General features: G+C 44.4%; 1 protein-coding gene across 1 annotated transcript in view; it reads left to right on the plus strand.

Annotated features, from left to right (window-relative positions):
* The window catches only part of SLCO4C1 (solute carrier organic anion transporter family member 4C1), a 58105-nt gene that overhangs the window by 16789 nt on the left and 27776 nt on the right, over nucleotides 1-13540 (plus strand). The window contains exon 3 of the mRNA XM_055141959.1: nucleotides 11634-11816. Within this exon, the coding sequence (XP_054997934.1) occupies nucleotides 11634-11816 (183 nt within the window). The remainder of the gene's footprint in view (nucleotides 1-11633; nucleotides 11817-13540) is intronic.

The following is a 13540-nucleotide window of genomic DNA, read 5'->3' on the forward strand; positions in this document are numbered from 1 at the left end:
GTGTTCAGGGGCTCTTGTGGCCCAGGGTGAGCCCGAGCGGTTCTCGGGGGCTCCTAGGCGGTGCCTGGATGGAACCAGGCTCAGTTTTACCTTCTGGACTAGCTCGCCTGCCCCAAGTTTAGTTTTGAAGTTTTGTGGCTGGGGAGATGGTACAACGAACAGGGCGCCTGCATTGGTGTGGCCGATCTGGGTTCCATCACTCCAGGGACAGTGATCTCTGAGCACAGAGTTCAGAGTAAGGTCAGTGCTGCCCAGTGTACTCTAAAGACCCAAAGGAGAAACATACCAAAAAATGCTTTGAAGTTTCTTCATACAGATGACAGCAATTTTGGGATGAGGTTAAATGTTTTATAGGAGAATGCTATATTCTATATGTTAGGAGTACTGATGGTACCAAGGAGTTGGCTTTTTAATATCCTGTCATTAGTGGTGGTGGGCAGGAAGCTTTTTTTAATGCTGTTATTAACTGTCCGGAAAAATCAATGCAGATAGGATGGTTGGAGGGGTAGATGCTGGGTTTCATTTTAGTTTATTCCAGAATAATGCCTTCATTTTAAAAAAAATGTTTAATAGTCAACGTTTTCTTTTAATGATATTTTCAAAATGTGCACATCAGATTTTCTGACATTTAAAAAGTTATAGGGACCCCACCCAGCAGTGTTGGGTGGAGCCAGGGTGAGGATTCCCAATAATCCTTTTTTATTTTAACTTTGGGAGTCACACCCGTTGAAGCCCAGGGGTTATTTCTGACCCTACACTCAGGACTTTCTCCTGGTGGTGCTCGGAGATGGAGATCAAACCAGGGTGGGCCACATGCAAGGCAAACGCCCCCCCCCCCCCACAGTACTGTCACTCGCCCGTTCCAACGGTTCTTGGTCCTGTGGTGTTCCCCCACAAGCTTGGGGTTCACAGCGCCGGGGTCAGGGGCCCACAGTGCTGGGGATCAAACCCAGGGCCCTGTGACTCCAGCCCTGAGCGTCCCCACTTCACTCCCCTCTCTGGGCCCTGATTTTTCTGAGCATTTCCTGGTTTCCAAGCTGGCCTTTGGGAGGTTTTCATTTTTGAAAAGATAAGAAGTTTGAGCCTCAGATCTTATCAGGAAGCCTTTAATCTCTAGTGGGAGTCAGAAACCCTTATGGAAATGTTTGCACGCCCAGCCCCTCCCATGCATGGACACGAGTGTGCAGGTGAGCATTCCTGCTGGCCCCTTTGCTCACAGGGCTCGCTCGCCTTCCGGCCACACCTGAAGAGCTGTGCCCTGACCGGGACTCTACCCTGGGGGTCTGGGGCCGCCGGAAGTGCTCTGATACTCCCTTGCGTCCTTGGGGGCTGCTGCTGGCACCGCGTTGGGGGCAGGCGCCTGGCTTAAGCACGAACCTTCCTTGCCACCTTTTGAGCTTTCTCTGGCCTTCAGTGTTCAGAGTGAACCGAAACAGCTTGCTGCCTGCTGGCACATTTGTGTTCCTTAAAGGATCTCTCGCCACCTACAGAACTTGCGCTGCAGAAACCACTACTTGTTCTCAGATTTGGCCTCTGTGGAAAACAAAGAAACCACTAAACAAACCCTGCCCCATTGAAGGTGTCCCCCTGCTTTGTGTCTGACTGTCCCTTCAGCCTCCCTGGGACCCTCACGCTGTGCTGACACAGGCCTGTGGGATTGCAGGCCCCCAGGGCTGTCTGGACCTGGGTAGGGTGGTCCCCACTTCCCTGCAGAAGAACCTTCCTGGCCGCCTTCTCAGAATCCGCGGGCCGCGGCTTGATGTTTAACTCCTCAAGGTGCTCTTATGCAGATTCGCTCTTGCCCTTTTGCCTTTCGATCCAGTAAATGTGCGTGGGGTGCACTGGTCACTGGTTTGTCCATTAAATTCCGAGTTCTGAGTCTTAAAGGCTAGGACAACTCTCCGAGTCTTTAGACAGCAGAGGAGCGCCCCCTTGTGGTGTTCCGGCCGACCTCGTTTCATTCCTTTGTTTTTCACTTATTAATCTTTTACTTATTAATGCTGGCATTTAAGCAGTAGCTACAGTATTTTCTAACATAAAGCCAGTCTTTAAAAAATTAATAATAAAATCTAGCCCTTCTGTAAAGATTTGTTATAACGAGTGCAATTATAATCAGTTATTTAATTTTACTTGTTGCCTTCAGAATAGTCCAGATTTGCTTGGTCGCATTTTTGATATGCATAAATACATTCATTTTATTTTTTCCTCTTACATATTGAATTTTCCCTTCTATCTCATCATCTATAAAGCCTTTCTGTTTCTGCCTCACACTTTCCAAATCCCTGGTAATTCCTAAGTGTTGAGAGTGATAAAAAGCTGTCTTTCTTGTGGTAATGAAGTCACTTTCCAGAAGCCCCTTGGATGGGGACCAATTAATCCTCAGTGGTGCCCACTTGGAGCTTTAGAGGGCTCCAAGCTTTTGGAGAGATGATGGTTTCTGGTCTGCAGTCACCATTAGTCAGTGACTATCAGTCACGCCAGAACTAACTAAATAACAAAAAACTCAGCTTTGAGTTCATTTAAATATCTATTCGGCCTTATGAAAAGCTTCATGAATTAGCATGAAGGAACATACAGGAACCCCACAGAGTTGATAAAGGCAGGGTAAGAAAGCCACAAACAGATGATGTTTTTGCCCGTTCTGGAGAATGGAAGAGGAATCTATGTCAGGTCACCTCCACTTAGGGCGTGGAAGCTCACCGTGTGGATGTCTTTACAAGAAGAAGCTAGTAGGGGCCGGAGCGATAGCACAGCGGGTAGGGCGTTTGCCTTGCACGCGGCCAACCCGGGTTCGATCCCCGGCATCCCATATGGTCCCCCAAGCACCGCCAGGAGTAATTCCTGAGTGCAAAGCCAGGAGTAAATCCTGAGCATCGCTGGGTGTGACCCAAAAAGCAAAAAAAAAAAAAAAAAAAAAAAAGAAGAAGCTAGTAGGGCCAGTGCTCGTACAGCTCCTAAGTGGGGTGAATCTCACCTTAACAGCCGATCCAGGTTCTGTTTCCTGTACCCCATATGACCCTCTGAGCCCCAGCAAAAGTGACCCCTGAGTGCAGAGCTAGGAATAAGCCCTGGGCACCACCAGGTGTGGCCCCCAAACAAGCAGAAAACATAAGGGCCCCAAATGGATTTATGCCATACTCAAGTCTCTGAACTGAGATTTAATGTCTAACTTAATTGCAATTCCAACCACTCCCAGGAATTTAATCTGAGCAATTCAGAACCATAATAGCTGATTGTCTGTGAACCTCTAAGTGTGTGGGTGGGGGGGGGAGGGGTCTAACAGCACTAATCTTGATTTTGCTAGTAATAATCCGTAAGGGACCAGGGGATATGATCCCGGGCTATGCAGCTCCGGCCTTGGTATGCGGGATCCACTCTGAACTTGAGGAGTATGACCAGCACCTGCAGGGCTCTTAGCATCTCAGCAGCAGAAAGGCTGGAAGAAAGCTATAAGGCAGAGGCCTCTGACTTGAGTGTAGGACAAGGGGGGAGAGAAGAGGCATCCTGGTGAAGCGCTTTCCCTTAGGAGGTGTTAGGGGTCTCCTTGCAGGTAGATTGACTCCTGATAACCAGAAAACCCAAAATTTGCTGGCTTAAAATTCCACTTTTGGGAAAGGCTGAAACGGCATTTTATTTAAATAGTTAGACTTCATTTAAAAACTTGGAACTTGGCATAAAAACTCCATTTGAGGTCTTTTCTTTTTTCCAGATGACTCTCTCTCTCTCTCTCTTTCTCTTTCTCTCTCTCTCTCTCTATATATATACACACACACACACACACACACATATGTTTTTCCATATTTTTTAAATTAAAGCACTGTGATTTACAGAGTTATTCCTAGTTGAGGTTTAGACACAGACATTGCATCATGGATCCCACCACGTGTCAGCTCCCCCCGCCCCCCTGCCAGCCAGTGTCCCCAGGCCTCTCCCTTATCTACCCTCCACCAGCCTGACCTCTTGACAGGCACCTTTCTAAGTTCGGTTGTTGAGGTTTGCATTGGGACGTCAGTGTTGTTGACCTTGATTTCAGTGTGTTGACTCAGTGGTTGGGACATTTGGCTCTGTCATTCCTTAACACCTCTGTTCTCTTATTCCCTGTCCTGGCCCTGTGCTTCTCGTCTGTCTCTCCCCACACCCCCCCACTCTTTGTTTCTGGGGCCAGAGTTGATCAGGGCATCATCCCTTTGAAATATTGCATTCCCTCATCCAGTCACTCCTAATACCATATGTAAGTGATACCACCCTGTGTTCATCCTTCTTATGCCTTACTTCACTTAAAATTATGTCTTTTTCTTCCATTCATGTTGCTCTGAGTTGCATTATTTCATCATTCCTTAAAACTGTGCATGTATCTCTCTCTATATATATTTAAATAACTTTATTTTATTTTTTAATGAATCACCGTGAGGTACAGTTACAGATTTGCAAACATTCATGCTTACATTTCAGTCATACAATGATCGAGTACTCATCTCTCCACCAGTGCCCATTCTCCACCACCAATGGTCCCAGCATCCCTCCCACCACCCCACTCCATCCCGCCAACCCCACCTTGCCTCATTCCCTTTTGTTCTCTCTCCTTTTGGGTGTTGTGCTTTGCAGTAGAGATATCTAGTGGCCATCATGTTCAGCCTATAGTCTACTTTCAGCCTGCCTCTCCCATCCCGAGCAGGCCCTCCAAGCACCCTTTACTTGGTGGTCCCTTCTCTATCTGAACTGCCTTTTCCCCAGGCATGTGAGGATGGCTTCTAAGCTGTGGAGCCAACCTCCTGGTACTTATTTCTACTATTCTTGGGTGTAAGTCTCGCATTCTGTTACTTTATATTCCACAACTGAGTGCAATCTTTCTATGAAAATGACTATTTTTTAACAGGGCTAATTGAAGAGACATTCCCACCAATGAGTTGAGATTACAGTCCCTGGAAAGGTTGAGACATTAGGCAGTGGATTTAGGTTACGTGCTCTCTCGGTGGCTTTAGCACCCGCAACACCGTCCTGTGTCTGCTCCGTCTCTGAGATGCCGTGTACAGAGGCCTCTGTTAGGAGATTTGAAGACTGGCCACCAGGCAACTGGGTGGAGAATGTTTAGGACGTGGGGGAGAGTGTGTCTGCTTCACACGTGGCCCTGAGTTGCTCTGCCCTCTGGGTCTGACATTGTTTCGGCCTTTGCAATAAACTGGTGTCAAGTTCTCTGAGTTACTCGAGCTGTTGTAGAAAATTTGAGAAGAGGGTTGAACCTCAAATTATTATGCCCAGTAGGTCAAAAGTACCAGCTATAACCTACACTTGGTCTTCCCTAAGTGAATATCGTACCTAAATTTCCCACCTAAGAACCTATGCCTTAGAAATATATGCAAGTTATTGATTTCATTCTAATTTCATCTAAAAATGTTAATTCCATTGGATCATTGTGCTGAAGTGCTTTTTTATGTTGTCATGTTATATTTTAGGTTGTTGTTCATATTTCATACATTATTTTTTGTATTAGTATTTTGATATGAAATTTATGATTTTCTATTGTTCATATTTTTCACATGTTGATATCAATTTGTACTCATTTCTAAAGAAAAAAAATTCTAGAACCAGAGAGATAATACGTAGGTGAGGAGCTCGCCTACATGTGGCGGGCCCTGGTTCGATCCTCAGCACTGCATATGGTTCCCTGCGTCTCACCAGGAGGGACCCCAGAACAGAGCCAGGAATAAGCCCTGAGCACCGCTGGGTGTGGCCCCATAGCAAAATCAAACAAAAATAACCTTTAATACTTATTCTCTGTTCTAGAATAGTTGAATGCATTAGACTTCTCTGTCTTATTATTGGCATTCTTCTCATATAGTATTTTGAGATGTAGTAAAATTTTCCCTAAGAGTATCTGAACTGGGGAATCAACCATTTTAATTTTCAGATTTATTTTCCAAAAACCTGTGATCTCACAATTATAATTTTTTTTCTAAAAACCTAAAAAATCAATCTGAAAAAGTGAAGGTATAATATTTTTAGTGCTTAAGTCTCATGCCTCTAATATTTCTATTTAGTTCTTGGTTATCTCTGGTTTTCTTGATGATTTGCTCTCAGAATAAGGAAGGTGAACATTAAAATCTCCTGTTTCAACTTTTAGTCTTGCATCTCCTATAGTATTTAAAATTATCGCTGTATTTTTTATTACATTTTTTATTTTAGAGGGTGTTGGGTCACACAGGCTGTGCTCAGGGCTTACTCCTGGTTCTGTACTCAGCATCGCTCCTGGTGATTCTCAGGGTGCCACATGTGGTGACGGGATCAGACTGGGCTCGGTGGCAAGGCCTTACCTCCTCTACTACCTTTCTGGCTCTACTAGATTTTTATTTTAACTTTTATGGAACTTTAGTTTTTTATTTGTAATTGATCGGCTTATTCTTTATTTATTTTTTAAAATAGCACTTCAGAATAGGTCTAGATTTTCAGAAAAACTGGAAAATTATGTAGTTTTCATATTAAGATAGCCTTAGTATTTATTTGTATTTTTTCCTTGCACAATCTCATTCAACATGTTTTATGACAGCTAGTTGCTGTGCCTCCTTAGAGTCTTCTGGGCTGTGATAATCAGATCGTCCCTCCTTTTTTCTTTCTTTCTTTCTTTTTTTTTTTTAATAATAGTGAAACTACTGGAGCAATAGTACAGCGGGTAGGCCATTTGCCTTGCATGCGGCTGACCTGGGTTTGATTCCTCCGTCCCTTTCAGAAAGCCCGGCAAGCTACTGAGAGTATCCTGCCCACATAGCAGAGGCTGGCAAGCTATTTATGGCGTATTCGACATGCCAAAAACAGTAACAACAAGTCTCAATGGAGACGTTATTGGTGCCTGCTTGAGCGAATCGATGAACAACCGGATGACAGTGCTACAGTGCTACAGATATGGTAGTACTATGAGTTTCATACCAAATCTTTGTGGCCTTTTAAATGACTTCATAAAATTTGTGTATGTGACATTTTTGTGTGCTCTGACACTCGGTAAATGTTGACAAACGTATAATATCATGTATCCATGATCAGACATCATGTAGTCATTTTACCACCCTTAAACCATCCCTTGCATGTCAGGGACTCCACATTTAGGCTACCGCTGGTGCTTTTACCTGCCCTATGAATTTGCCATTTCAGGTAGTCCCATGCTTGGAATCATAAAATCTGTGTCTTTTTCAAATGTGATTCTTTCACACTAGCACTGTAGCACTGTAGCACTGCCGTCCTATTGTTCATGGATTTGCTCAAGCGGGCACCAGTAACATCTCCATTGTGAGACTTGTTACTGTGTTTGGCATATCAAATACCCCACGGGTAGTTTGCCAGGCTCTGCCGTGCAGGCCGGATAGTCTTGGTAGCTTGCCAGGCTCTCGGAGAGGGACGGAGGAATCGAACCCAGGTCGGCCGTGTGCAAGGCAAATGCCCTACACACTGTGCTACTGGAGTATATTTAAATTGATCTAGGCTTTTTTTGTATCTTGAGATGTCATGTCTTTTAATCAGTTCTAAGAAAAGCAATAGAAGAAAATGATTCAGAGAAAGTAATGTACCGAGTGCACTGGTGTTTAGAAGTAAATGTCAGATCTTTCGTATTTGAGAATGATAAATTGGGATCTGTTTAACTGTTACTGAGTCACTGGTGAATAATGTACAATGACTGAATTTTGAACTGAAATCTTATCTGAAGTGATTACAAGGAATTTTGTTGCAGACACAAAATAGAGTATCCAGAAATAAACCCACACACTGAAAATTCAATAAAATTTTGTTGTTTGATTTATTATAATATTGCATCCATATCTCATCCTATCAAAATGCATTACATATGAATTAAAAATAAATATAAGTTCTAGGGTTAAAAGCCTTGTTGGTTTATATGTAATCACAGATAAAGGAAGACTTGTAAGTCAGACATCAAACTGAGAACATAGAAAGGAAATTTGAAAAATTTGCTAAAAAAAACCTAGTGGCCAGTAAACAAAATATTTAAATTTATTGTTGATTTAACAAGTGAAATCTTTTATATGTACACATATATAGTCCTAAGATTGGTAGTGATTTTTTAAGTTTCATAAAGTGTTGTTACATGTCTGGTGGTATCACATACTTTTATAACTTTGATAAAGGCCTTTTGGCATATCAAAATGTAAATATTTACATACTTTGACCTAGCACTTCTACTTTTTTGAACCTTCCCTATGGATATGTTTGAACAAATATGGAAGATAAATTAAAAAGATAATGATCATAACATTGTTTATAATGACTGCTTGATACCTAGGGTATGTAAATATGTTAATATTGTGTATATTGCTCATTTTTGAGTGTAAATTTAGATCTGGGTGAAGAGCTCATTGCGCAGTTACGTTGTGGCATATTATTACATTGCTTGCCAAAAAATAGAAATGTGTTTTGGGCAATAGAAGAGGGGTCTGGTAGATAGAATGATGAGTGGGGCACTCGCCTTGCATTCAGTCTCCAGCACCCCTTGGGATCCCAGAGCCCCCAGTGTGACCCATGGGTACAGAGCCAGGGCTCAGCCCTGCGCATGCTGGTTATGACCTAAACGAGCAAACAAAAAAGCAGACCAGGAAAGACAACCCGAAACAAACTCCTCCAGCCAAATCTTGGCCAACTGCACTGCACAGCGTACCTGAGGCCTGACCTGTCATTTCGGGGGGGGGAGGGGTAGGGTGGGAGGTAAGGTGTTACCTTTGCCTTTGGCCGACCCCAGTTTGGTCCCTCCGACTCTGCCAGGAGTAAGCCCTGAGCACCGCTGAGTGTGGCCTGGAAACTAAAGTTAGAAAAGAAGAAGGATGAAGGAATTAAAGACGTTCAGGTCACCAGTGAAAACTGGACATTCTTTATTGCCAGGGCAGAGAACCCCTTTGGCACCTGTTCAGAACTCTGGCTCCAGGGTGCACCTCTGGACCAGTCCAGCAGTGCTCCAGGGGCACCGTATGCTGCCAGGGTCAAACATGCACCAGCTCCATAGAAGGCGAGCACCTTCACCCCGGCACCAGCCCTCTGGCCTCCCCGAAACTGGGCAATGATGAGAGTAAGGAGAATGCGTGCAGTCCAGACGGACTTACGTAAAAGTGGAGATGACTAAGAAACGTGTGTGTCTGAGAAAACGCCTGAAAAACAGTTGCATGACTAGTGGAGCATAGAGACAAGCCAGGGATGGAGGGGGGGGGTGTTTTCTCTGGCCCCTTTTCTGCCATTTAAGATGGATTTGCACAGACAGTGCTGCCTCTGGAAGGAACAACAAACAGGAACCTCGTGCTCCTCTAGCAGTCAAGGCTAACCTACCAGGCGTGTTTCCCACAGAGCACGGTTCTCTGAGCACTGCTTGGGGAGCCCTGTGGGCCTCCAGCACTGCTGGGGTGGGACAAGAGTCCCTGGCCTCACAGGACACAAGCAGCATTTAGCCTTAGGCTCTTGTGTGGAGCCACTCTGAGAATGGCAGGTTATGAGCACTGCATGGCGGAGTCCCCTGTAAGAACAATCAAAGATCCCTGTGGAATTCTCCTATGATCAAAGTATCTCCCTGACCACAAAATGGTTCCGTAAAGGACATTTTTGTACATTGCAGAAACATTTTTCCATATATTGAATTGTAGATTATTAGTTTAATCTGCTGCTTCTAGGAAATTGAATATTGAAACCAGCAAGTACTATGCAAATCCTCATGTGACCAGTCAAGTAACAAATAATCCAGGCCTATTTGTTTGGAGAAACAAATCATCTGCCAAACTATTATTCATCCTCTTACCTCAAAATGATACACAGCATTGTGTATGGTCATATTTTAAACCTAAAATTTAAAGTAAATGGGTGTGCTTTCCCTAGATTTATTGAGAGATATTTGACATCTATCACTGTATAGGACATCCAGCATGGTAATTTTATTTATAAATCAATCTGAAATGATTACAGTACGTTCAGATAATATATGTCATCGCAGATAGAAATAGTAAAAGGAAAAAATGGATAAAATAGTCTTGTTTTAAGTCTTACCCTTAATTTTACTATCTATGTAAATTACATAACATGTAGTTATGTTGATTATGATTATTGTGAAGTACATTAGATTTGTTAGTACTGGTTGATTTTATTTAGTTTGTATCTTTTGCACACACCTTTAATTCCTTCTTCCTTCACCCTCTGCCTTGTGTAACCACAAATCTGATATTTTTCTGATTTTTCTTTTTTTTAGATTCTATGTGTAATTGCAGTCATGCAATATTTGTTTACCACTTATTTCATGCAGTAAAATGCTTTCATTGTCCAGTTAGGTTGAGAATGATAGAATTTCTTCCTTTCATTTTTTTAAATGACTGAATCACCTTTAAAATGCATTACAATTTGCTTAGGAATGCTTTTTTTTTTTTTTTTTTTTTGCTTTTTGGGTCACACCCGGCGATGCACAGGGGTCACTCCTGGCTCATGCACTCAGGAATCACCCCTGGCGGTGCTCAGGGGACCATATGGGATGCTGGGATTCCAACCCGGGTCGGCCGCGTGCAAGGCAAACGCCCTACCCGCTGTGCTATCACTCCAGCCCCAGGAATGCTTTTTTGACTGTGAACCAGGTAATGAATTTTCTAAAAAACTCTCAGGGTTTACTTAGCTACTCCATTAGGAAATAATAAATTGGATACTAACACAATGGAAAGAGTTAGTTGAGGCTGTTTTGAAAGTGCAAATTCAGTGCACATGCCAGATTCACAGGGACGGGAAAGGACTGGAGATATATTTTTATAAGCATGTGAGTTCATTATTGTTGTCAAATGAGATTTGCAAATACCATGATACCATAATAGTAGTCTTTGAATGTGATTTTTAAAAGATTTAATTTTTTGTGGTGTTGAGATCAAACCCAGGGCCTTATTGTATACAAGGCATGTATATGGATACCACCGAGCTTCATCCCTGTCCCTATTTAAAAAGAAAGACTTCCATAAAATCTGGAAGATAACCATTTTTCTTTGACATTCAAAAGAATATTTGGTAAGCTGAAGTTGGCTTCAAAAATAAATATGACAAACTTGTTTGAGCTATACAAATATTAAACACAGGACTGATCTCTGAGAACAGCCAGGTGTGGCCCCAAAACAAACAAACAAAAAAGCAACATAGCTTCAAATCACTGTTTTGTAATGAATACTGAGAATAACTAAGCATTCCAAAATCTGTGTGTTTTCAAATGTTTTAGATATTAATCAATATCAATATGTTTTAGATATTGATTAATAAGCCCCTATGGTGGTCATATGTATTTGAGACTTTAATAAAAGAATAAAAGTTCATTTCTTTTGCCCTTAATTTGAGTACTGACCTCCTGATGTCACTTGAAACAGTTGTGTTTACATTAATTTATCTGAATACTTATTGATTTTGAGTCTTACCATTTTCAGTTTTGTATTCTATTTTCTCCATTTTGAAGTGGTGATAATATGAAATGTTCCTCAAGAATACATTTATTAAAATGAGTTCCAATACAATCGAAGTGAAGTGGTTGGAACTAACACAGGGGGTACTTTAGGCAAACATCATGTGTCAGGTAGATGTTGAAATTGTTCGACGTATTTCTGTGAACTTAAAACTCTCTTTTCGTCCTTTAGATACTTGCTCGACGGCGGGGAATAGGACCAGCTGCAACTCGTCAGGTTCCTCCCTTTCCAACTTCCTGTATGTCTTCATCCTGGGACAGCTGTTTCTGGGGACAGGAGGGACTCCTCTCTACACCCTGGGCACGGCCTTTATCGATGATTCTGTCCCCACACACAAGTCTTCCCTCTATATAGGTAAGTTTGCTCCCGGCTCATTCACCAGTGGGGGCACCTGCTCCTTGCACAGTCGGAGCTTCCTGGTGCCTCTCAAGGCCGGACACTGTTCACTGGGGCGAGTGGGTTTATGGCGTTTGCTGACATCCTGCTCTCTTCCCCGTCGGGGCACGCCGGTCTTCCTGGAAGGGGCGGCCAAGGAGTGTCCTGTCTGAATTGCTTCGGGCTCATTTGCACAGGGTGTGGAGATGGGCGCTGCCGTTCTGCATGACTACTGCCCCTTCCATGGACTGAAACAGAGTCAACAAAAGAAACCACAAACAGTTCCAGAAACTTCAGTAGCCTCTCGGTTCATATTAACCCCTTTGTTCTACGAAACTGGGCCCCTCCCCCGCTCCCTTCCCCTGGGGATCTAAGGCCTGTTTTTTGTTGGTGTTGGGTTTGTTGTTGGGCCTCACCTGGCAATGCTCAGGGATTACTCTTGGCTCTGCACTCAGCATGGGGCTGGGGGATGGCAAGCGCCCTACCCACCTCTGGCCCCTGTGATCTAATCCTTGGTAGCGTAACTTTTCTTAACATCCCTTCACCGGTGCTTCTGTGATGTGGCGCAGACAGCAGTGGCTCGGGCCGGGGGTTTGGTCCTGGGTAAGATGCAGGCCCTACATGCCCGAGTCCGGCATGGCAAAGAGTTCATCTGCATAAAAGACACAAATGAGGTAGACAACTATGATGTTCCTTTGGCTGTAGACCGACTCATGAAACAGAAGAAACGTCTTTCTCATGGGCCTAGAGACTGAAGCGGGCCAGGTCATCCTGGTCCCGACATCCGGCACGGAGAGATCTCATTTCTGGGCGTCGGACTGGGGTTTGCTGTGACCTCACATGCACGGCCCTCTCCCAGTCTCTTCTCAGGCCACTGGAATCCCAGTAATCAGGCACTGACTCTTGTCATTTGGTCACTTCTCAAGGCCTCTTGCCACGCAAGCCATCACATTGGGGATTAGGTTTCAATCTAACGTGCTTTCATGGATGGTACAGACACGGGCACTGGGGACCGCCACTCACTTCCTGGAACGCCCCACCAAGTCTGCCCAGGTGGAAACACAGCACTTCTGTGCTTTTCCTTCCGGCCTTGCTGTCTCTTTTCTGCAGGGTTGGGAGCTCTCGCTGTAAGTTCTGCCATATCTCACCGTCTTTTCACCCTCCTAATGAGCACTCTGTTCTTTCACTGTAGACGGCTTTCTTCCTGCAGCCCTTCTGGTCAGTGCTCTTCTCGAGCCCTTTTATCACTTGTGCTCAGATAAGAAAAGGCGGCGGGAAATTATTTCGGCATGGCTGGTCGCGGTGAGGCACGTCTCCAGCTTGGAAACATGCTGGACTCGCAACTGCAGCAGGCCTCGTCTCGGCCGTGACTCACTTCGGTCAAAGGATCCAGTCTGCAGGGGAGAGGGGTAGGAGTTGCAGTGCAGCCAGGACCAATGCCAGCTCTCGCTCCTGGAGCCGGGCGGGTTACAGTTCGCTCTGCCAGCAGTGGCTGGGGCGCCGTGTGCTATGTGCTTTCTGCCTGCTGAGTTCTTTCGAAATGCAATGCCCAGGGCTTTTGTTTGGGGCCAGTCATGCAGGGGCCTCCTGGCCCTGCGCACACCAGAGTCCAGACCTCCGGAAGGCAGACATGTGTCCAACAAAACCTTATTGTTTGCAAACCAATCTTGGTCTGGCACCGTGACCCTGGACACTGTGGTCCA

Source organism: Sorex araneus, chromosome 1, assembly GCF_027595985.1.
Source record: "Sorex araneus isolate mSorAra2 chromosome 1, mSorAra2.pri, whole genome shotgun sequence".
Taxonomy (NCBI): domain Eukaryota; kingdom Metazoa; phylum Chordata; class Mammalia; order Eulipotyphla; family Soricidae; genus Sorex; species Sorex araneus.